Genomic DNA, 24,525 nt, shown 5'->3' with positions numbered 1-24,525 from the left:
AAGAATCATCCTTCTCTCCAAATCACACAGAGGCACATTTACAATTTCCCCTTCTCACCCCCATGCAGGTATTCCCTACCAAGGGTACAGTGTTTCGTTCCGCCTTGCTGTTTGAGATGTTCTGGATATGAAAGGACACAATGGTTTCCACCTGTCCCTTCAGCACAGCTTCTGCAGCCCTGCAAAGACAGACAGACAGATGCACATATCCAGTTGAAACTAAGAATCAATTTTTCTTAACTGGCCTCCTTTCTATCTTTCGGTTGGCAAAAAGGAGAAAGACTTAACCACACATATTTCACTCTAGATGACTAGCAAAAGAAAAATGCTTACATCTACAAACTCAGCAGCATTCAGGATTCATGTCTCAGTTTAAGCCATCCTGGCTGCTATTCACTGGACAGATTGCAAAACAATATCTACCAGCATTTGCAAAGAAAAAAAAAAAAAAAATCCCCATACCCCAGAGAAGTAAACGATTACTTCTCCAAGCAAAAAATGCTAGGGACATTGTCCACTCCTTCAGCATCCCCAAAACAAGTAATGACTTTTTGCTACTTGATGCAGAAAGTGCCCTCGATAACCACTTAAAAGATGAGCACAAATATAATTCCTGTTCCCAGATGACATTCAAGCATCTACCTACTTACTTGTTGGCCATCTCAGTAGAAAAGACGTAAACCACTTTGGATGGAGTTTTCTGCCCACTTGCTGGCTCCAAAGTGGCAGTCAAACCATGGGAAGGTGTGGAAGACCTTGGGGCTGAAGCATTTGAAGGAGTCATGGAGTGTGGTGTGTGCTGAGACTCCTGGGACTTCACATGATCAGCAGAATTGCAGTCTGGAAAGGAACAAAGGGGCAAAGAAGGGAATCACTGTCTTGGGATCTCTTTGGAAATAAGTTCTGGAAACTGATCAGAGCTTTTTCTCCTCTGAAATTTCCCGCTTCTTCCTCAAACACCACTAAAGGCAATTCTTCTGTTACACCACACATCTTTCCTCTAAAGCTTTGGTGTCCTTCAAGCAACACCAGGAGAAAGCTCCTCTTATGTCCCTTTCCAAGGAAAGTGGCAGTTCCCACAACTGATCTCTTTGAATTCTCTAATGACCACATAAAAAAGCAGAATAAATACACTTTTATGTAGGAACAAATAAATATGTCTGCCTCAAGAAAATACTCCCACAAAACTTCACTTTATTTTTTTTTCTTTTGTTCAGCCACCTTAGCTAGGTGACCTAGCAAATGGACAACAAAGAAGGACAACTGAACACGTGGTCTGGTTTTGCATTGCCTCACAGAGGCAATGTGGGACTAAGGAACAGAACACAGAAATCCAACTCTCTGGCTTGCGTTACCAGTCAGGGTGCTACAGCTTATGCATCTGTGTTGACAAAACAGACCTGCATATTGTTTAAAACCCCAGCTACAACAGAACAGTTCCTGAAAGGCCAAAGGCCAGAAGGAGACCAACAGGTTGCATTTGTACTTTTAAATCCTCTTGGGGAGTTTAAGAGTTACAAAGGAACTTTCCCACCAGAGTCAGGTCTGGGCTCTAACCAAGCGTGAACAGGACATTTACCAATGCCAGCTATGACAACCTCTCCTCTTCGCCTGCTTTCAAGACCTTTAGACTTCATTGGCTGGAACTTACAGAACACCAGACAAACAAATGTTTCACTAATAGCTGGATAGCAATTCTCCATCTCACAGAGGATTCACAGTGATTGTCTACACTTGCACATGAACCCTAGCAAACATACCTTTGATTTCTGGGTCATCATTAGGAGTCCCAGCTTCCCTCTGTTCAAAGGAGTCTGCCGAAATGCTCCTCTCTCTCTTCCCCTTCCCCTTGGCACCATTTCCAGCCCCATTCTTCAGCCCCATACTCCCACCTGGACCCGGGAGCACTTTGGGGGTGTGACCTCCACTTTTGGGGTCACAGGGAGAGGGCTGGGATTGGCTGGTGGAGCCCCCTTGTTTGCCTTGGCTGGAAAATTTGGAATCCAGCTGAGGGTTGCCAGACGGGGACATCACTGTAGGGGGACGGACCATCACCTCCTGCTTTGATTTGGGGCTACTGGGGAGTGACAAAAAAAAGAAGGAAGAAAAGAAAAAAGTGACAAATCATACCTTTGATTCATTCAGCCCTGTAGGAACATATTACAGTGAAGCAGAAACAACCACTGTCACCTTTACAAGCTAAGACAATTGCTGACAAATAAAAAATGCCTGCAAGCTTAGAGTCATGCAGGTGCTTTTTTGAACATGCCCTGAAAGGGTTATTATCCAAGATGGGATCTCATTGCTCAAGAAGGCACCAGGGCAAACCACAGACCTGCCAGATCCCAGAAACTGCTGTCACATGAGGACCCACCTATGGCGCTTCTGTCAATAAAGACAGCGGTTTCTATGTGCACAGAGAAGCACCTCACACCAAGACCAGCTCAGAGTTAACAAGGCACAGCAAAGTTCCCCCCACTATTCTGCTGAACCCCAGCTACACTGCAGCTCTGATCAGAGCAGACCCCCCACACCCCCTCCCTTGCACCTCCCTATCCAGTTCTACAGGGAGCACAAGGAAAACCCAGCATTACTGCAGCATTCGTCATGCATTGGGGCGAGCTGCCAGAGAAACACAAACCTCTGACCGTGAAAACAATTAAACCAGCTACAACCTGCCCCTGAATAAGGAAAGAGAAGGATACCACCTCCAAGCACACCCCTGCAAAATGGGGCAGATGAATCCTCTTCAATTTGCCAAGGGAGTCTAGCAAATTGCATCCTAAAAATATTTTGTTCCTCTAGGTTCTACAGATATTAGGTACCCCTTTACTGCTCGCCCTTCACTTACTCCATTGCTATTGGATCTTCTGCATTGTGTTTTCCCATCATCACTATCACTTCCAACAGGCAGTGCTTGCTAGCATCCTCACTGTGGGACTCACACAAGCTGTTCCTTCCTTTGGACAGACATCTGACTCAGAAGCATTCCCTCTGAAATACTGTTAAGCTCCAGATGACCTCTAGGAGTAAATAATCAAACTCAAGAATACTGTCAATCAGAACCATCCCAAGTCCCTGGACACTGCTTTGCTTTCATATTTTTCCCTTTCCAAATTAGTGGAGAAGAAATGCTGACTTGCTGCACTGGCAGGTGACTGATGCAGAGGATCTCAATACTCAGCTGATCAGTTCTCCAGGCTGTTCAAGCCAATAATATGGAGAAAGCATTTTGTGTGAAAGTAGAAACAGAAAGACCTTCTGCTGCCCAACTACCCCTTGGGAAATAGATAATTAGAAGAGGAGGAAGGGAAAAAAACCTGAGATAGAAACAGCAGGTTTACCCTCCTATTGCCTATCCAGGCACTTGGTGGGAGGAGAGCATAAGGAATGAAGAATCCACACCTCAAGGGTTTACAGATTTCAGTTCTTCCTTAGCCTTGCAAACATGGAGATCACCAGCATTGTGCAGACACTACTCAGGTACTCAGCAGGTCCAATGGGAGCACAGAGGGACCAGGAAGCCACATTGGGCTAATCCAGCAGTGTGCACCAACTCACAGCAGCTGACTGCAGGCTCCTCTCCTTACCTCTGTGTGTTGCCTGACGGGGAGTTCCTCACTTTGGGGTTACTGGAATGCATTGACAGAAATCCTGAGCTCACAGTCTCACACACACGCAGATGGGCTCTCGTCAAGTTCCTCTGGGGCGCGTGCCGCCAGAGGCAGCGTCGAAGCACTTGCTGCCACCCGCTTCTCTCAGTGCTGGCTGCCTGCTTGCCTTTTTTCTCTTTGCTCCTCGCTGCTTTTGCACTGGGCACTTCCCTCCTGCAGCTCCAGCATTCTCTAGATGCGTGCCTCCTGCTGCCCAGGGGAAGTCTCGCATCTCCAGGGCACACTGCAAACCACCCCCCAAGGAGAGAACAGAAAACCAATGAGGAACTTCCCAAGTAGATGTGTCTGGTGTGAAGCAATGCATGGCAATTCTTCCCCCATTCCCAAGAAGACACAGAAGAAGAGCTTTCAGACAGTTGTGTATTTCAGACCAGAGGCAACCCTGGCAGGCCATTCAGTTTACTGGCAGTGAAGTCATCTTCCCTTTGTCCAAATCATTCTAGAGTCAACAAAAGAGGGAAGCATCTTGTATCTGAACACTTTGATTCTGCATCTGTATTCAACTTAAAGACACCTCACAGCAAGTCAGTAGGAAGCCAAAAGTACAAACCCTCAACATGACTTAGCTATCAAAAATTCCCCTGTGAATGTCTGTAATCTGATATTAAGAACATAAACTCTGCTTAAATCTTTGTCTCTTTGGTCCAATACACCTAGACATATGTTCAATGTGTGCTAAGGGTTACACAAAGGGAGAAAAATAAAATGCCTTCCTGACCACCTGTAAACTACTGCTCTGTATGATTACTCTGAAAACACAAGGGGTTAGTCATTTATATCTATTAGAAAGGCCAAAAAAGGACTGGAGTAGTACCCACCTAAATTTGCTCAGCAACACTGTCAGATTATTGAGGCTTAGGGAAAAAAAAGGGCACAAAAAAAGCAGCTGCTTTTTCAGCTTCTTTCTAAGAAATGAAGAAACAATATGCATGATGCAGGCAATAAGGCACATAAAGCTGTTTCTGAAGGTGGAAACTATTGAACATTACTGTTTATGTGCTTTGGGCTAAATTATTTTGGAACAAATTTCTGTCTTGTTTATGTTTCAACAAAATCTCTCCTGTTCATCTCACCTACTCAGATGCAAATCCACTTAATTTAGAATCTAACCAAGATTTATTGTTAATGTATTAAGCATTGCTAGTTAAATATTATTTAAATGTAAATATTCCCGATATTCCTTCTTAGCACCAAAGAAATAGTTTCTTCCTATATATACCAAATGAAACAAAATAAATCTTACTAGGATGTGTCTTGAATTTTAGGAAGAAATTAATGTTCAAACTGCATTTCAAAACAAAAAATTGGCTTATGTGCTGCTGACACCAAAGGATTAAAAGACATGGGCACTCTATGGCCACCTCTGGCCAAGCAGAATTATCAGCAATTTGTGATAGTGAGCACCATGGTTTTCCAATTTCCCAAATTTGTACAGTTGTGAGGTTGTGCTGTTTTAGTGACTTTGTGCTACTCTGCTTTAATATGATAGTGATCCACACTGCAATAGCTGTGTGAAGTTCTGCATCACTTCCAAAAATTCTCCTCTCTACCACACATCTCCATGAGCCAGAGAAGTCATCCTACTCCCTCTATTCTCACCTCCACTGTGCTGCACAAACCTATTAATGTGGGGAATGCTTCTGCAGCAAATGTCTCATTTTAAAGGCTTCTTATCAGCCATAATCAGATGAATTCTAGTCTGAGCCACTCACTCCAGAGGACCCATATGCGTCTCTGGGGCTATTAGCTGGTTATCCCACTGATTTTGGGAACAATGTTGGAGTTAGCCTACCACTATTGTTCCTACTATCATGTTGCAATTACAGCTGGTTCTCTACAGATACATTAAAGAGGAGAGAGAACCTCTTTACACATATCTAAATTGTATAAATTGCATGTAAATTTAGCTCCTATGTCTGTTTTGTTAAACAAAGCTGTAACATTATCAACATAGCAGAGCATCCAACTCTGCTTTCCAAGAGTTGATACATCTGTAAAAGTCAGTGGAACTCTGTGAAACTTCAGCATCCTCACTTAAGGTAAAGGTGTGACTGAGAATACAGTGAATTCCAGGTTAAAAAAAATGAGAAAAGGAGTAATAGCATACAAGTGAGCAGAGTTTGATGCTTGCAGCAGGATGTAGATGCCTGCAGGACGAATTTAAGTATTGTGGTTGCTTTATCCTCTGCTTTTCCATTTGGATATTTATACATCATGTTACCTTCTATTACAAGATGAGAATTGTCTCAAGAGTCCCAGTCTTGCACAGTGCAATGAGAAAACATGAAGAATCACAATCACACTGACTACATGGTATTCCTGACATCACCAAACTAACAAGTACTTCACCCAGGGGTGGGAGGAGTACTCTCCAATTTTTTAACCTTACTTTTTTATTATTCTATATACACACATCTTCCATATATTAGAACTGATGCACTGTGCAAGGGAACCATGTTTTCCAATCTCAGTTTAAATTTATTCTTACCAGAGAGAGCTATAAAGGATACATCAATATATTCATAGGAGGAACAACAGCAACTCAACTTCCTCAGCTTCTTAGTTCTGCACACGGGGAATGTACCATCTTTTATAATGTGAAATGGAATGTCTTGTGATTTTTCTCAATGCACTTCTAACATACATATGCCTGGAATCTAGGGTTCAATAATGGAAAAGCTCTAGAGAAATGTATTTTTGCAGCTGTAGTCTGCCTGCCATAGCAAAGCCTATATCATTGCTTTCAAATTAGTGACATTGAATGGTCAAATCACTTTTCAAGACATTTTGGAAAGCTACATCCAAGGTTGTATTTTCAGGGTATATTTAAGGTATGGCAGGTAAAGGTTTCAAAGAAAAGGGTTGGTTCAGCTGGCTACTCATTCTCACCACCTCTCCTGACAACATCAGGAAAAGATCTGCATGGGAACTAATCCAAAGGAAACAACAGAAATTTCTATTCAGCTGGATTTGCCCCTTGACCTGGTTGATCATGTAACCACATCACTACCATTACAAGTTCAGAAGAGGAGGTGAGAACAGGTGAAAATGTAGCCTCACCCCACTTGCTTGCAGCCTACAATTTAGAAATTAATTCAAACTTCAACTGCAGAGACAAAAGAGATGCATCTGCATTCATGGAGATATTATGGATCCTTTTTTTTCCAAGAAGTAGCTTACCAAGACCCCTGGTGTCACGACACTGCAGTACTCATCATGGAGGCCATGAGTTGCAAACCACTTGTCTCACAAAAAACAGTCACCTGGAAAAAGGAGAGAAAAAGTTTCACCAACAAGAACTCACAGCCAAGCTGTGAATCCCTTCCATGTATTCAACCACAGAAGCAGAGAAATCAAAAGTTGCTCTAAACCACCAACAAGGGGGAGTCTCTGCTCATCCTGGAAAGATTTATCAGCACCCAAGAATCCACCATCAGACTGGAAGACAGAAGATCCATGCTGCCCATGGAGGGGAAATAGGGCAGACTTGCTTTAGCACTCCCATGTTTAGCCAGCTGGATTCCCATGAGCTCATCTGCGCTTAGAGAAGCTGACACAGAGCTTGGAAATGTCACCTTCCCTTCTCTGCACCCATCTCTCTTCAAAGGTTCACCTTCCCCTCACAATGTGCCCAGCAACTCCTGCCAAACCCTTGTGCTTCATACAGACAACCTCCTCCACAGCTAGACAATGTATAAACAGAAACATCAAGTATCAGGTAGAGCCAGGCAAATGCATCTAGGGGAAAACCAGGCAGGTTTTAGAAGGAGGAAGCACTATCTACTGCTCTGGGCAGCTCCTACTTCACATCATTGCATGCCCTACAGAATGAAGTGAATCCAAAGCAAGTTTAAGTGCCTGGAAGTTCAGCAATACAAAGAAATGCAGGCTCTGAAGAGCGGCTTACTGGAAAATTTGAGGTTAGTGAAAAAAGAGAGCAGTGACCTGCCAGCTTCTCCCTCACCCACTGTGAAAACTGTAGAGGCTGCAAGAACAGCATGAATCCAGACAACACTCACACTGTCAGGGCCAGCGTGGTATCTCAGAGCTCTCTCAGCTATTTACACAGCATGAACAGCCTTGCAGTTAAAGTACAACTGCAAACTGAAATCACTACCAAAATTTTTCTGCGTAATCCCAATGCATTCTGCTGACCACATCTCCCAACAGAAACACAGGAGCTGGAGGCTCAATTAGTTATGCATTGTGAAAGGCTGTGCAGATTCTCTTCCCTCCAACATTCTCCAACTATTATCTACTGCAGCTTCACCTTAATAATGTAGCAATGTGCTGCCATGTCATCCACTTTGCAAAACCAAACTACAAAGCTAGTCCCAAACAATGCAGCTACACTCTCCACCCAGTCCAGCCAAATCAAACAATGAAATCATCAGTGATAGACCATCCTTATCTAGCTAAGTCACACCTGCAGACAGAAGCTGAAACAAACACCTATTGCAACAAGCTGCTTCATCCAGTAAAACTCACCACAGCAGCACAATCATCCCTGAATCCAATTACCCAGTTATATCTCCTCTCCCCTTTCCCCCACCCCACCCAACAAAACAATACATGCTAAGCCGTGCCAGTGCCAATACTGACACACCTCTATCAAAGCAGGGACAGAAATCACCTTTTCCCTTGAAGAGGAAAACGTGTGAACACCAGCACACATCAGGATGGAGAGAATCTATCACAAACATTGCTCAGAGCTCTATTCCTTGAAACATTCAATCCCAGTTTGGCAGGGAAAGGACAGCCTCGCAGACCATAGCTCAGCACTGCAAGAGGGGCACCATCCATCTTTTAGGCTACCCAGCTACTGCACTGTAATTCCATTCCCCAGAGTCCCATCTCTGCTGCTCACCTGCACGGGCTTAGCCCTGTCAACATAAGGCAGTTTGCTTCACAGTGAATTTAAGAGCAAAAGGCTGAGAGCACACATACAAAGCAGCTACCACAGAGTAACTAACAAGATGCAAATGCACATCTTAGTTTACCTTTCAGTTAAATATTTTGACCACCCCTATACTTCAACAAACCAGCCACCATATTACTGTACTGCAAATAGAAGGTTTAAAAAAATTTCAGGCTAGCTAATTCCTACTTTATGCTTTAAGATGAAGAAGCTTGATAGTGACAAGTGGTCAACTACTTGGAGGTGTACAGCATTATGGCTATTCCAGCAGGAACAGCTGCAGTCATCACAGATTCACTTCAGTCTTTTCTCCCTCTTTGAGAAGGAGAATGTGCAGAGATGAAATAAAGGCATACCAGGTAGATAAAAGTATCAGCCTTGTGGCCTGACTGTGACATGAAGCATTAAAGGCAAGAAACCTTTCTCTGCATACAAGAAAGAGCACACTGCTATTTTCCTCATGGCCTTTCTGAGACTGTCAGTCTGTGCTGGACTGAGTGTGATGAGCGCTCAAAATCAGCCTGGAAAGAGAAAAAAGGCTGGAGACCTGCTGCTGCAGGAAATAAAGGATAACTTTGAATGCAAGCTGAGCCTGCACCCTGAATTGTAACTGAGACAGGGGAGTGGGTAAGGAAGGAGAGAGTGGAATAAGAGAATGCTCGGGGAAGAACAGAAGCTTTAGAAGGAACCAAGAATAGCAGCAGCAGGAGGTATTTGAGCAACTGCTGATCCTGACAGCCACCAGGAAGCAAACTTCTGCGAATGCATCCACCAGTGGATTCCCTGTGTGACCTGAGAGGTGGGGCAAGGCAATGAATCAGCACACGTGCTCCTTCAGCACATTTTTACTGGGAAGGGCACCTCCAATTTCTCCGACCCTCATTCAACCACATGAGAGGGAGAACAGCTGCACTGGCAAAAGGTGACTCCACTACACCCAAGAGCTAGCACTGGTTTTCATCACATGCTGCACTTACCAGTTTTGTTGAGCATTTGCTTATTTTACACACTTGCAGCTGAGCTGCACGTTACTTTTTAATAAGCTGCTGTTTAATAAAGTACTTGATTACACACCTCATTGATAAGCAGAGTGACTGGGAAACAAGCAGGACACAGGAAGTGTTATTCAAAGCTTTTATTGAGCTGTCAGACTTCCTTAAGATCATGTAAAAGCAAACAGATAAAATGACATGAATATTCTACACCCCATACATCCCTCTATGACACTTGAGGATATAGGGACGTAAGACACTTCAATCCCCTGAAGCAGTCCAAATTTCTAGATAGGGCTCCCTATCAAGGGCTACTAAATACATCTTTAAATCTGCCTCTGCCTCCTAGCAAAAGCTGTCCTCCTCATCCTTTCCCAGAAAGGGATAAAGCACATGCCTGTCACACTACCAGGATCAAACCCATCAGCATTCAAACAGGTCTGTCAAAAATGCAACCTTACCTTCTGCACACCAGCTCTGTACTGGACCCAGGAAAGCAGCTTAAGCCCTATCCAACTCTAGCGTGATACAGCTGAAAATGAACTACAGGTAATTACCACCAATATTCAGGAGACAACTTTCCTGTTTCATCCCACCAGGTGTCCATGTGCTCACTGGCACAAAGGAGGCAGCACTGACTGATGGCAAAGGTATGGATAGACTTATGCTCACGGAAATAGATGTGTGCCCATCTTCTGCCAGGTCCCTCTGCCCTTTTTCTTAAACAAGGGCAGAAAATACTTCAGGTACCTTCAGATAGGTAACCTGAATACCTAAGGATAGATAAAGATAAGTTGTTCACCTAAGGTGATTAGATAGAAACTCACAGCCAGTCATCAGTTTCTAGATGGTCCTAACTTATCCTGAAACAGTATGGACTTTCCTATGTTTATGTCATAACAATAAAAAAAGATACACAAAGTTCTCTATGTCCCAGAGAATTCTGTCTTACCACATCAGAGAAATCACTGCTATTCCAAAGTCTGCACATCATTATCTCTCTGCTCAGTTTTACACCAGAAATTACTCGCAATAAACGGAATAATCAAGAGCTTGTAGTAAACTAAGTTTAGGTGACATGAATGTGGGGGCTACACAATCTCCACCAGGCAGCATTGCAACCTCCTCAGGGAAAATATCTTCTTCTGCACATGTGGTGTACAAGCACCTCTCAAACTCTAAATGAGTAGGTTATTGCCCACAACTACCACCATCCCTTAAGCACAGAAAAAGGGGCTGAGCAAAGACAGATTCACCTAAAATTAGCACCCTGAATACCAACAGACACAGACAGGGAAAAGGCATGCAAGATTCTTTACATGGAGAGAAGCTCCTCGATTTCCTTCATTTAATGTAAGAATTTAGGACCACAGGATAAGCCTTCCAGAAACTGTAAGAATATTTAATCAGCCCCATGCAAATGCTGTACAGTGTGGTCACACAAGGCAGCCCTGCTGAGCCTATCTGTGCCTGCCCATCCACATCTCTCAAATAAGACAGTACAGACACCCTTCCTCTATATTTCTCCCCAGCCCCTATCACCACACATGGGGACCTTTCACAAAGAACAAATCTCTCCTGAAGTCCATTCAAAACAAAGGCCACAAAAGTCCAACCTTTGCTCTACATCCTTAAAATGCACAGAAGACAATCACTGTCAAAGCACAATACAAACCCAAAGGCTCAGAGAATTAAGTGTTTTATGAGTTTCTCATGTCACTATCCCCTTTTCTGAGAAAATGGTATCTCCAGCAACTATTCTCTTCCTTCTGACAAGTACATGGATAACCAACAGTAGCCATGATATAAAGGCTGTATAAGTAATCAGTCTTTTTAGGTACTTTAAAAATACTTCTAAAATAGTCTTTTGCAACAGACATGTTGCCCGCTACTCTCACAAGCATAACTTTCAAGAGTTGTGAATAACACTAACACTTCTTGTCAAACAGACAACTATATATCCATTAAACTTTATTTTCAGTATATTTAACAACACTTCAATGCATTACTACTCCAGTGGGGATGCAAGGCTGTTCTAGACAACTTCTGACTCTGTACAACTCCCTCCCCGAAGCAGTGGAGACAGACACTTATGGACACTGGTGATCAAATTCAAGGTGTACACAGGCAAACACTGAGAGTCTTTCAGTTTCCCATCTGCTATTATGTAAAAAACGCTTGAACTACTTGGTTCACTTGGGACTGGAACAAGCTCTTGGCAGATTCTGACACAGTTCCAGAAATCAGTCTGGGGAAAAAGCCAAAAGAAAAATTCTTCTGAAAACCCCTCAAAGCCTAAGCTACAACTATCTGCTTCTGTACAGGAGCATTCTGAACACTTCCCCTCGGCGTTGCTGCCATTTCAGCTTCCCCAGCAGCAGTGGCACTGGCAGGTGCGGGTCAGCCGGGGTGTCGGGGACGCCGTCGCGCACCCTGTCACGACATCGCGCTGACCTCAGCTCAGCCTGGCGCACTCCAGCGCAGCTGCCAACATCACTTCAGCTCCACCTCTGTTAGCAGTGCTGGGAGCAGTCTATGTACTTTGCAAGTGGAGTTTGCAGCTCCCTACGTGGAGCGTCGCTTACCTGAGCAGCAGCCGGGCTGCCATGGAGTTCCAGCTATTGTTAACACCGATAAAGATCAAAAGCTTGAGCAATAAGGGATTTTTCAAGAAACATTTTAACAGTATTTCCCTAATATATGGCAGGTTTCTGGAGCTTTCCATATCATGTTAGCAGTTAGTAGTCTTAGCATCAGTCAGCATTGCATGCAGGAGTCCAGTGGGTAATGAGAGTTCTCCATGGCCTGCTTTCATAGCCTTGGCTTCTGTCAAAACTTCATTTACTTTTCAGGAGTTGGGAGAAGCCACAGGTAATCTTTTTCCTTACTTCTCTGGGTTTATTTTTTCAAAAACTTAAATAGGGGTATCAGCATGAACAACCACAGGTAAAAGACACCTGTGTCGAGCTTGCCAGCAGCCCATTCTCTAGGAATTAATCTGTTGAAAGGGGCTGGGGGAAAATATGCTGAAGTACTGGATGGGGAGACAGACCAATGAGATAACAGTTTGTTCTTCTACAAGTATTAACACCACAGTGCTTAAACAAAAGGCTTGGGAGAAACAAGTCACCAATAAGTTCAGCATGGAAAAAAACCCAAGTGCTTTTCCCTTCCCTTTTGGCATCCCTTCAACAGGCTTCCAGAATGAAAGATAAGAAGCAATCCTCAGGCATAATTCCTTGGGCTGCAATCTTGTCAGTTTTCATAAGCTAAGTGGGGCTGGGATGGGTCAGTACAGGACAGAGCTCCTCTGAGAAAAACCCAGTGCTACAGCAAGCAGTAATTCCCCACTCTGCTGCAAGGGGACACGACACACGACACCAGTCGGAATTGCTGGGGGCGAGCCATACACCTTCCTTCATGTTAACCTTCACCTTTACAGCTCTCTGGTCTCCCTCCTCCCAAATAAGCACTTTTCCAAGGCTCCCCTGAGCATCACTACTTTCCAGCAGTGCCTGCCAGACCAGTTTTTGTTCGGGACTGTCACCACCAGCCATCCCTCTGCTCTGCTCCTTTGCACGAGCCCTCCTGCTGTTCTCAGGCACCTGGGGATCTCAACACCACAAACCCAGCATTCCCATGGGAGCAGAGCTGAAATTACTACATCCCCTACAGCTTGCTGCTGGGTAAAATCTGTGCCAGGGTGTGCTTGTCCCTGGTGCACTGAACCTCTCATTTCTTTGCTTTTAAACCCACATTAGGCATGTGAGAGGCAGCATGACCCTCAGTGACATAGTGCAGTGATTCCATACTGGCTTCCCCACCGTTAAATGCAGGCTCTTCCACACAGCAATGACTCTTCCAAGGAGCAAGGCACTTCAAAGAATTCCAGCAAGCAAAAACTGCATGTACACAGTACTCCACGATGCTACATGATTATATCAAAGCTGCTGGGATGAAAAACTGACATTTGATAAATAACATGAGGTCACCTCAAAGATCTCAGAACACTGCACGTAAAAATGTTATTTTGACAAGAAATTAAGCAATTGTATAATCAGGTCTATTATCAAACCTACTGCTTTGACACGATCTTATAAAAGTATGAGGAGCATGCAATTCCAATTGCTGCAGGATCCTCCCTCACTCAACACAAGATGTAGGCATTTAATATTCCTCTAGTTAGCCACGCATGTACAGCACAGCCTAACGCACTTCAAAGTATTTACTGTGCTGTATAAACACAGCGCTATTTTCAAAGCCTCATAACTGTCAAATCAAAGCTGGCTTTCACTAAAGCATTCAGAAGCATTTCTGCTGGATGGTGGCTATTTGCCTGACAGTTTCAACCTTTTATACCCCAACCACAAGAAGGTTAATTTTTTTTTGTATATATGCATATATATAAAAAATTATTATTTCCAAGAGGCAGAAGAAAGCGTTTTCTTGCTAACGAGCTGTCAAATCATTTTGACCTGAAGTTTCTTATTTTTTTCCTCATACATACATATAAAATGTGGTGGAAAACTTCCATTCCACCAGCAGAAGTCCTGAAAAGAGTTTTTCCATAGACAGGACTGCCTCAACTGTGCATTGTACCAGCTGTCCCTGTTGAGGCTGTGGCTGCTCACCTCAACAGGCTACAGCTTGGTTTTATATTACACTGCAAATACGTTTCTAATCAATCCTCAAACAAATCCAGATTGGTACATAGATAAAGCATTGCCGTTTCACAGGCAGTGGAACAGTGATATCAAGACACCTGAAGAAGTCAGTTTAGCAAAATGCAGAAAGCAGAGCTCTGAGCAATCTGAAAAATCACCTGCATAGCTCGATCTTACCCAGTGTTTTTATCAGTGAACCACTAAACCAGAATTTTTGTTCAGGTCTTCACAACTCTGCACACGCTGCAAAGGTGGCAAAGATAGCTTGACACAACATACACAGGCAGACTCAGAGACTCAAAGCAATTTGTAGAGCGTAAGTAACATGGTCAAATAGATAAATCACAGGCACATTAAGCTCTGTTCTCAAGTTCGCCACCAAATCCAAGCAACCCTGGTTTTAAAAGAGTCCATGGGCCCCAGCCACCCTGCTGATAAGGTAAAACAGATATCTGCACCCTTTGTTCAGCAGGCAGAGAGGACAACCACAGGCACACGGAGACCATCCAGTGACAAGGTGGGTCAATGATTTAAAGCTCTCTTGCTCTGCTACTATGCAGGCAGAGCCCCATCAGAAAGCCAAGGAGGAAAAACACAGCAGCGCTGCTTTCTTAAGAGGCCAAAGAGCCATGAAAACAAGACACCCAGCTCAGAGTAATTGCCAGTGCTAGGAGTTGAACAGGCAGCTGTGTGGCTATCTCTGTCTGAACAACTGCTCTGAACTCAATACAGAAAACAGCAAGCTCTCCCTCGATTCCATATGCAGCTAAATTATTGTGTATACCATCCACTCTTTATGCCATCGACTGTACCACTAAGGAGCACTCAAAACCAGCACTGTTTTCAAGACTACAGCGCCCAATTTTCAGTGAAATCTCAGAGAACATTTCTCCATCTTTCTTTGTTGAAAGAAATCATGTCAGTATTAAAAGGCTCTTTCTTTTTTCCATCCTGCAAAAGGATTTCATTGATTCTGCCAAGGTTTTAAAAACAAACAGGCCAACCACCTTACAGTTCCACTGCTCATCTCCCTTCCCTATTCCACAAGCATCTTCTTGGAGGCCAAACAAGGAAAATCCCACTTCTGCTTTAAAGCTTTTAAGTCTGTCTGAAAAAAAGGGATCTCTCTAAAGAGATAACATTAATTCTTCAGATATAGTTAACTGCAATTTCATAACAGTATTTAAAATAAATTCAATTAGTGTTGTCAAAGTATATCAAAACCAGAGTGCTCAGGTTCAACTCTGAAAAGAATAGGTAAGAACAACCCAAAGAAGTTGGAATAAAGAAAACGTAAAAATTTGTGAAGCAGCAGTTCACTTCACGACAGCCACAGTTTAGTAACTCAGATCAGATTTCAGGATGGTTCCAACCAGAAGCCTATGGCACATCTCATACATTAGTTCTACATCAAGTTTCCAGAGAAGAGTGTGAGAACCCTGCAGCAAACCCAGGCACAACAGGCTATTCCATTCCTCCCTTTCCCAATATAGAAGCACAACTTCTAGAGCAGAATAAAAAAGAAGGTTTAGACAGGCTTAATACCTCTTCCAAAAATTCTACTGTCACTGATTACGATAATTGAATATTCTTCATATTCTTAAAGACATCTGATGCTTTTTAACTCTTGTTGAATTCTTGCTCCTCAGCAAGATTCTCACAGCATGAGTTTCACTGCTTAATTGCAACCATACTAAATAGTCTATCGTCAATTTACAGTACATGTTCTGTATCATCAGAAAGTCTTGAGACAGCAGAAACTTTTCCATAGTGAAGCCACCACACTCTTCTGTTGGCCCTGCTTAAAGCTTCTTAAAGAGGGCTTCTCTTTTGATACCTTGCATATATGTTAAGAGATGTTTTTTGGCAAAAAGAACAAGGTAAGCTGGAGGAAACTGTTCACAGGCAAGGGAAGCTGTAACAAACAGGTGTAAAAAACATTTAGCAAGCTTAGCAGACTCTTAAGGGTATAGTTAGAAGAGCATTCCTTTTGGCAGCAATGCTGCTACCAATATTTACTCCCACCCCTGCACCACACTGTCTGATGTGCCTGTGGCCAAACAGCAAACCAGTTTGGCAAACTGATGCAGGCTAAGTATCACCATTTCTTTGCCAGGCTACTTCTAATCCAGATCAGCTCCCTGATCCGTTCCAGCATCCAGCTGCTCCAACAGCAGCACCAGCACACACAGTGGGGTGCTGCAGAGTCAAAACAGATGGAGCATCAAGGACTCTTCAAAACCCATCTCTAGCACTGAAGGAAGCACTCACAGGAATAGGAACAGAGGGCAGCTCAGCCCACAGGTAAGGGTGCAATCACAAAGCACACCCCTGCTTCTTCAAAAATACAAATCAAAAGTTAACACTGGAACAGCTCACTTGGATTCAGCACATTAAATGTCACCTATTGTTGCTAACCAGTGTTTATGAGCCTGCATGGTCTTAAAGGCAACCCTTCAGGAATTTACCAACAGATCGATTTTTTCTGTTGTTGTTCAAGTTCTTCTAGATTATCTGGACTTCCTAATTATGAATAAAGTTCCTGTTCTTCTGGACCTGTATAGTCCCTACTACAAAGGACGTCAAGCTCCAAAACAATTAAACTTTTAAAGTAGTAAAAAAAAAAAAACCTAACAGACAAGTAAGGGTACAGAGGGGAAAGCTATTTTAAATTAAATAGGTAGAGCAGTGCTTGAACAAAATTCAGCAGTGAAATTGCCTTTCATTCACAAATTGCTCTGAAAAACTGAGTTAACACCTTTACTTTGCCAGTAGGAAGACTAGAGGGACTCCAGCAGAGCTTGTAAGCAGGAAATCCAAGCTCACAGCAAAACTTGATGGGTTAAAGGACTTCATATCTATGTAAACAGACCACAGGCCTTAGGGAGGCACAGAGATTTCTGTGAAGTCCAAGGCCACACAAACGAGTTAGAAGGATTTTATGAAGGCTGCATTGCTATGAAGAAATCCTGACAAACTTCTACAAAGCAGAAGAGAAAAAAAAGCCCTGCAAGATAGCACAGCTTACATTTAAGGTAGGAATTAGTTTGAATACTCACTTGAGTGTAATTGCTTCACAGGATAAAGTTGTTGTTGCTGTTTGGGGGTGGGGTTTTTTCCTATTGAATTTATAAAAGACCAGCAAAATTCCAAAGCCATAGGCACAGCTTATGAGGCAAGAGAATTGACACAGCATGTCAAGAACTCAGAGGAAAAAAACAACATCTAGGAAGAAACATGTAGAAATAGGCATGGGTAGTCAATGTGCTGCAGAGTAGCAAGCCTTTGAATAGCTGGGAAATATGGATCAAAGGTACTCCATTCTTATCCACATCAAACATATAAACTGCTCAGAAAAGCTGTAGTATATGAATATTTTAGCCTTGTGGCTTACAGTCACCTCAGCTTCTATATTTGGATATTTGGTGACAAATGTAGTTTGGCTGTAGACTAACCCTAACTGAAAACAATCCAAGCACATGAACTGTAAAGATGAAATGCAAGATGGGGGGAAGGAGGGGGAAAGCACAGGGAAGAAAGAGTCCACACCCTTTGTATTCATAATATCCAGAAGAGATCTACAAAGTTTCTGGTTGTATAACCAGAAACCTATTTATTTTCTTTCAAATTAAAACTCAGGTCCTGCCTAGCTTAGAAGATTGTGTTGACCAATAAACAAATTAACTGATCACAAGAGAGAAAAGCAAAATACCCCCCCAAAAGAAACAAGGAAAAAAATTCTAGCGTGCAAAAAGATGGTCACAACAGTATCATCATAGTCCAGCTACTCCCCCACACCAGAGCAAATCACAACTTCTCCCAGAACATCTTCAGATATCCAGGAGCTAAATAATCTGCATTGGGAAAACTACACTGGAAAGCCATAAACAGAACTTTTACCAAACACTGCAAAAACGAAGTGCCACAGGAATAAAAATACATCCCCAAAAGAATTTATCACGTTAACCTGACCAAAGATGAGCAGCTGAATGGGAGGGTGACTTACACAAAAACTTGTTTAGGGTGGGTTTTTTTTTTGCTTGGTTTTGTTCACACTTATTTAACGTCAATGATTGATTAACATTTTGGATAAAGGAGGTCTTTGTTAGTGATTCAGCATCTCCACCCCTTCAATTAAGGTGTTAAGAGTTCACACTAGTGCAGTGAGACCCAAGATCCCCAGACCCCTCTCCACAATAAAATCCCGAAAAAATTAAAACAAAAAAACAAAAAACCAAAAAAAAAAAAAAAAACCAAAAAAAAAAAAAAAAAAAAAAAAACCACACTCGCCCCACTGAGAAAATTCCAAAATCCCAAAACTAACATCGTTGCTAACTCCAAGTCAAAAAAAGAAAGATGCCTTTCTTTTGTTGTTTGAGGAGAGGCCAGCAAGGGAGACAGGGAAAGAATATGAGCCCTTGAGCCATTTTTATGCACTGAGTAAGAAAAAAAGGACACATTCATTAAAAATAATCTCTTTGGAGATCACTGTTAAAAGAAAAAAAAAATCCACCCTGCATAACAGAGCCATCATGCCGACTTGTCCAAAATGGCTATAAAACATCAGGAAAACAACCCCTGCAGTTCAGGCAAGAAAACAGATTCCTGTGCCATGGGATGCAGGCGTGTGCACTCCTGCAGGCACAGCTCCTCTGCCGTGGCATGGACACAGAACGACTCTGTGTGTGTGCCCATGACCAAGTTCCCCACTTCCACACCTGTAACACCCCACTTCAGCCAGAAAGTGGCCATTACAGACCTCATAGGAAGCAGAAGGGATAAACAAAAAGCAGTGGGAATAAAACTGTTTAAGTATGTTAATTCTTTCATTTGATTTCGCATAATGCCTTGCCTAGCTTTCCAACGGTTGTTATTGTAATATCTCAAGCAATCACTGATCAAATAACCCAACAAAACAGAGGGGGGAAAAAAATCTGCATTACTTTTTTGCCTCATGCTTTTAAAGCTTGATACACTTAAGGATGCTTCAGAGCATCCTATGTCTGTGTGGGCTTTTCACAGAGAAATCAAGGACAAAATACTTTCAAGGAAAATAAAAATGTAACTGGAACCCTAAAAACAGAGAGAGCTGTCTCCCCCGCTTCCTCCAACTGTGTTTTGACAGAAAAGCAACCAGCCACTAACAAGGAGGCTTCAGGAGACAAACTTGACTTGGCACAACCCTATCTTCTCTGCCCAGACCAAGGAGAAGGTATTACTTGATCAGGTAAGGGCTACCAGGTAAGACTTGATGTTCCTCTCCCAAAAGTGAGGTTCATGGTTGTTCCCTGACCAGCTTCAGAGTCCATGTTAGGTTTGGCATGTGAAGAATAAAAGCATCTTGCCTTTCACCTTGGTGGGCTTTGAATCACTCCACAATCAGCTCCCATCTGACACTTACTTCATTCTTTCTTTACTGCATAACTATTTTCTGATTTTTCATGTAGTTTACTATTAAACCACTAATCATGTAATCATTCCACCTTAATATTTTATACCCAAATAGCAACCCACAATTGACAGTCACATCAGATTCTTCCCATCTGTCTCCTCATGCTTTGTCTACCTTCCCTGAGTAACATCCACCTTCCACATCCCAAATGCTCCATCTTCAGAGCCTTTTTAGACCCATCACCTGCACAGAGAACTTGGGGACATGGAGCTGGACAACAGAAATACAGGGCTGTCTCTCATCCTGGAAGTGGAACCTTGCTGCCCTGCATGCATCAACCTGTTCCACAATTTCCCTAAGCATTTGGGGTCTCCACTGTTCCTTTTTTTTTTTTTTTTCTCATCATCCAATCCTTAACCTCATGAAACTTCAGATTTAGCCTCTCACCCCCCTTTGCAGCCAGCCAGAACAGAGACTCCCTCTCATGCATACACACACAGAGCCTCTCCTCCACCTAGTAGGAATCCTTCCAAACAAACACATTTCCCCTGCCTTGACAGATACTGCTCTTCCCCACAATCTCCATACACAAGATCCCCTCCCACACTTAGTATCCCTCCTACAGTGTGATACTAACAGCTTCCCTGGATTCCTTCTCCCCTCATCTATCTACACTACTTCCCAGCTCTGGAGCCCTACAATTTCCCTCATGACCATGTGCACCACCCTCCCTCATGCTGAAAGCACTTCCCACCCAATATTCTGGCTCCCAGTGCTTATCCAATCCTACTCCCATATCTCTTTCTAACAATGACTCAAGTCCCAACTCCTCACATGCTCCCCTTCATGTACCACTCTCCCCAGCAAACCTCATACTCATTTCTTCAGCCACCTCTCCACATTTTTTCCTGCAGATGCCCATAGTTCAGTACTTCCTGCACCACAGCCTCCCATCCCTTCCTCACAGCACATCCCAGGTGATCTAATATCCCACACAGCATCTCCCACCCTCTCACTGCATGTTTCACCTTGTATCCTACTCCCTACATCCCTACTGTGGATCTCTGTGCCCCAGCCCCTCACTTCAGCTCAACCACAGAGTTCACAGCTCCCACCCCACTAGGACAGTCTTCACTCCCAATTCAACAGCCCCTCCCATCCTATGTTCCAGCTCCTCACTGAGATTGGAATCTCTAGTCCACCCAACGCTGTCCTCTTCTACAGCATGGCCCGAAGGCACTTCCACACGGCTCAGGGCAGCACAGATCACCGCAGGGCTGCACCCCACAGCTCTGCACACAGCACAGCCCCAGTGCCCCCAGCACAACCCAGAGCACCTCGCACAGAGCCCCAGCGAGCATCCCACACATCCCTCCACCGAGCACAGCTCCTGGAGCACCCCATGCACCACACTGCGACCCGGGACAGCCCACACATCCCTCCTCCCAGCACATCCCCTATGGCATCCCATACATTCCTCCATACACCACCGCCCCCAGGGCATCCCCTGCACCACAACTCGAGGCACAGCATTCCATGTGCCGCTCCATACAACCTCCCAGCGCACCCCAAAGCACCCCACACATCCCAAGGAGCACAGCTCCTGGAGCATCCCCTGCTCCCAACACATCCCTCCATGGAGCAGCTCCTGCTCCCCACATATCCCTCCATGGAGGGCATCTTCCAGGTATCCCCTGCTCCCCACACATCCCTCCATGGAGCACATCCTCCAGGTATCCCCAGGTCCCAACACATCCCTCCATGGAGCACATCCTCCAGGCACCCCTGCTTCCAACACATTCCTCCATGGAGCACATCCTCCTGGAGCATTCCCTGCTCCAAACACAGCCCTCCATGGAGCACATCCTCCAGGTATCCCCTGCTCCCCACACAACCCACGGATCACAGCTTCCAGAACATCCCCCATGCCCCACACCTCCTTCCACGGAGCACAGCTCCCGGAGCATCCCCTGCTCCCAACACATCCCTCCATGGAGCACACTCACGGAGCATCCCCTGCTCCCCACACACCCCACGGAGCGCAGCTCACGGAGCACCCGCTGCTCCCCACACATCCTTCCATGGATCACAGCCCCTCAGGCACCCCCTGCAACCCCTGCGCTCCCCTCGCCGCCTCCTCTGGGGCACCCCGGGAGCCCCCCAACTCCCGGACTCGGTGCGGGCGCTGCGGGTGGCGGTGCCCGGTGCCCGCCCCGCACTCACCGCGCTCAGCCCGGGGCCGGCGGGGGCGGCGCGGCGGCTCCGTCCCCCTCCCGCACACACACACAGGCTCCATTGTCCGCCGGCGCCTCCCCCCCAGCTCCCCGCGCACATGGTACCGCCCAGCGCAGCCCCTCGCGCCCGCTCCCCCCGCCCGCTGCCCCCCCCCCCCGCCTTTTCCCCACACCGGTTCTTTCCCCCCCCGCGCCCCCCCTTCCGCCGCGTCCCGCAACCCGCCGAGAGAGGAATGGTACCGCCCGTGGCGCGCGCCCCGCCCCGGCAGTGGTACCGTCCGCTACTCACTCGGCCGGCGGCGGGACCGCCTCTCGCTCCCCGCGCCGCGCAGTGGTCTCGCCCGGCCCCCCCGCCCCGCCTCTCCCCAGCCAGAGGGAGGGGACCGCGGCCCTTCCCCCTTCGCCGCACGGTGGTACCAGCCGGGCTCTTAAAGAGACAGGCTCCCCTCGGCCTCGCGGCCCCGCCCCTTTATTAACATAGCCCGGCCCCCGCCCCGCGGCGGCCACGCCCCCTCCTCCCCTTTTAAAGAGACCACGCGCCCGGGGCTCTTCTTAAAGGGGCCGCCTCCCCCGCCGTCCTCCCTCCGCCCCAAACTCCTCTCTGCGGAGTCGGGGTGCCGAGAGCCGCCCTCACTGCCGCGGTTCCCCGAGCGGCGGGAAGGGCGCTCCCGGTGCCCGCCAGGTACCGCAGGGGAGGCGCCCCCGGTGGGGCCGGGGAGGGGCCCTGGCGCTGCCCCTGAGGCGGCGCGCGCGGGGGGCCCGCCCCCAACGGCGGCACCCCCTAACGGAAACGGCGCGCGGGGCCCCTGAGGGGCGGCGGATCAGGGGTGCGGGGTGGCGCCGCCCGGCCCCACGCTGCCGCCCTGCCCGCTCTCCTCGGCACCGGCCTGCCCAGGCCCGCCGCTGCCTCAGCCCCCTGTCCCCCCGCGATGGGGATTCCACGGGAATCGCCCCCAGCCCGATGGCACGAGCCGCTGGACCAGCGTGGAGCGGCCCGGGCCGCTGGCACATGTCCCTTGCACACGTTTCTGAGAGCGGGGGAATTTGCGCAGCAGAAGCGCGGACTCCTCCCCGGGGGCTGAGCACCCCGACTGCCCACCCGCCGAGTGACCCGAGGGCTTTCTTCTGATGAGAGAAAGCGCCGGCATAAGCAGCAGCTTGGAACTGAACAGGGAGGGACCAGCCAGTAATGGCAAACAGACACAACCTATCAACTCCTAAAAATGCTCAAGGGCCCCATCCTGGACAAATGCTCCGTGTTTGGGGATTAGGCATCAATGTAGTTTGGTTTCAAACTGGCAGTGAAGAGTTTTGAAGATTTGTAGCAATACCCCGCCCTTTTCAGGCTGAGACTTACTCTGTGAAAAGACGGCTTTCAACATCCACTAATCCTTCTCCTTCACCTCCACAAAATGTTCTTAAAATGGGCGATCTCGTGGCTGTAAAGGAAGAGGTTTCCGAGCCACCGGTGGCACATCGATGCAGCCGAACAGAGAAAGTCAGCGGATCAGTTTTGCTTATCCCCGCTGCCTGAATAACCTGTTTAGCCAATACAACATCAGTGAAGAGAAATGCAGTGTCCTCCCTCCCCCTTTATCCTCAAACGACCCATTCTTTGTCCAACTCCCACTTTTAGTAACTCCAGTCTTTGGAAGAAGACCCTTTTAGCGCAACATTCACGCTGGGCGTTGCTCTTGGCAGATAAAACCACCTCTTCTCTTTGCTCAGCCCGCAATCCCTTTTTCTCTTTTTGTTCCTCTCTTCTCCTCCCCTAGTCCTTGCCCCCTTGCAAACACTGTTAAAGAACTCTTTACAGCTTCCTGAGCACTGCAACAGTAGCTAATTATCACATCTTACCCCAAATAGATACTCTTCCTTCAGGAAGATACTTCTTAGCAGTGGGGTTTCGGTCCTTTGTCATTTGCAGACCAGAGACACGAAGCATTTCTTGCTGGAGAAACAGACTTTCAGCCCACTGACACCTTTTCTAGACAAGTCCCTGGGGCTACAAGTTCCCGGGATCCAGGACCCGAAGGTGGAAATCTTTGGTCTCTGACAAGTCTTTCCACCCACTGACGCCAGCCCCACCTGCATCTTTCCAGTGATCGCGGCCAGCACCTTCTACAGCTGAAGTGTGGGAACCGACACTCGAACCACCACCTTTGCTGCCGTCGGTTCCACACACTCCTCCACCTGGTGTTCAAACCTTGCCCATTTTTACATCTTTCAATGCAACACCTGCAAGTCCTCCTGTCCTTCACGCATCCCACCATGCTGGCCAGGCAGCCCAGGTGTAAGAAAGAGAATGGACTTCACACTGCTTCTGACAGAAGATCCAGTCCCACTCTCACTGACACCAGGAACCCATCGCGGTTTGCTTAAAAGGAAGTTGTTTGCCCTGGGCAGTAGAGGCTGGGATTTTTCTAAGGAGCCTAAGGAAGTCAGGCACCCAACTTCCGTTTTCCAAAGGTACCTTTGAAAATTCTACCCTTGTGCCTCAATCCCGACAGCAGCGATAAAATACAAGGAGTTAGCGAACTGCTTTTTTTGTTCTCCTCCCTCCTCGGACCCAGTACTTCGCTGTCTTGTCCCTTTAGGAGTTAGACCGGGGGAAACGAGCACAAAACGCTACCAGTTTGCAGATGCTGTGG

The 24,525-nt window shown here is 46.0% G+C and overlaps 1 protein-coding gene across 7 annotated transcripts in view; it reads right to left on the bottom strand.

Annotated features, from left to right (window-relative positions):
• BCL9 (BCL9 transcription coactivator) overlaps window positions 1-24,525 on the bottom strand; it is a 57,518-nt gene that overhangs the window by 7,683 nt on the left and 25,310 nt on the right. For 2 of the 7 annotated variants that reach the window (XM_056493125.1, XM_056493070.1), the window contains exons 2-6: window positions 6,855-6,937; window positions 3,591-3,897; window positions 1,761-2,077; window positions 651-840; window positions 80-179 (exon numbers count right to left, since the gene is read on the bottom strand). In XM_056493125.1, the coding sequence (XP_056349100.1) occupies window positions 80-179; window positions 651-840; window positions 1,761-2,077; window positions 3,591-3,643 (660 nt within the window). In that variant the 5' untranslated portion in view covers window positions 3,644-3,897; window positions 6,855-6,937. Of the gene's footprint in view, window positions 1-79; window positions 180-650; window positions 841-1,760; window positions 2,078-2,851; window positions 3,038-3,590; window positions 3,898-6,854; window positions 6,938-22,163; window positions 22,218-23,231; window positions 23,414-23,731; window positions 23,945-24,525 lie in introns of those variants that run through there. The other 5 variants (XM_056493087.1, XM_056493079.1, XM_056493094.1 and 2 more) reach the window with 5 other exon arrangements.

Source organism: Oenanthe melanoleuca, chromosome 1 (genome assembly GCF_029582105.1).
Source record: "Oenanthe melanoleuca isolate GR-GAL-2019-014 chromosome 1, OMel1.0, whole genome shotgun sequence".
Taxonomy (NCBI): domain Eukaryota; kingdom Metazoa; phylum Chordata; class Aves; order Passeriformes; family Muscicapidae; genus Oenanthe; species Oenanthe melanoleuca.
The sequence above is the reverse complement of the archived record's forward strand: the minus strand, read 5'-3'. Positions and strand labels throughout refer to the sequence as shown.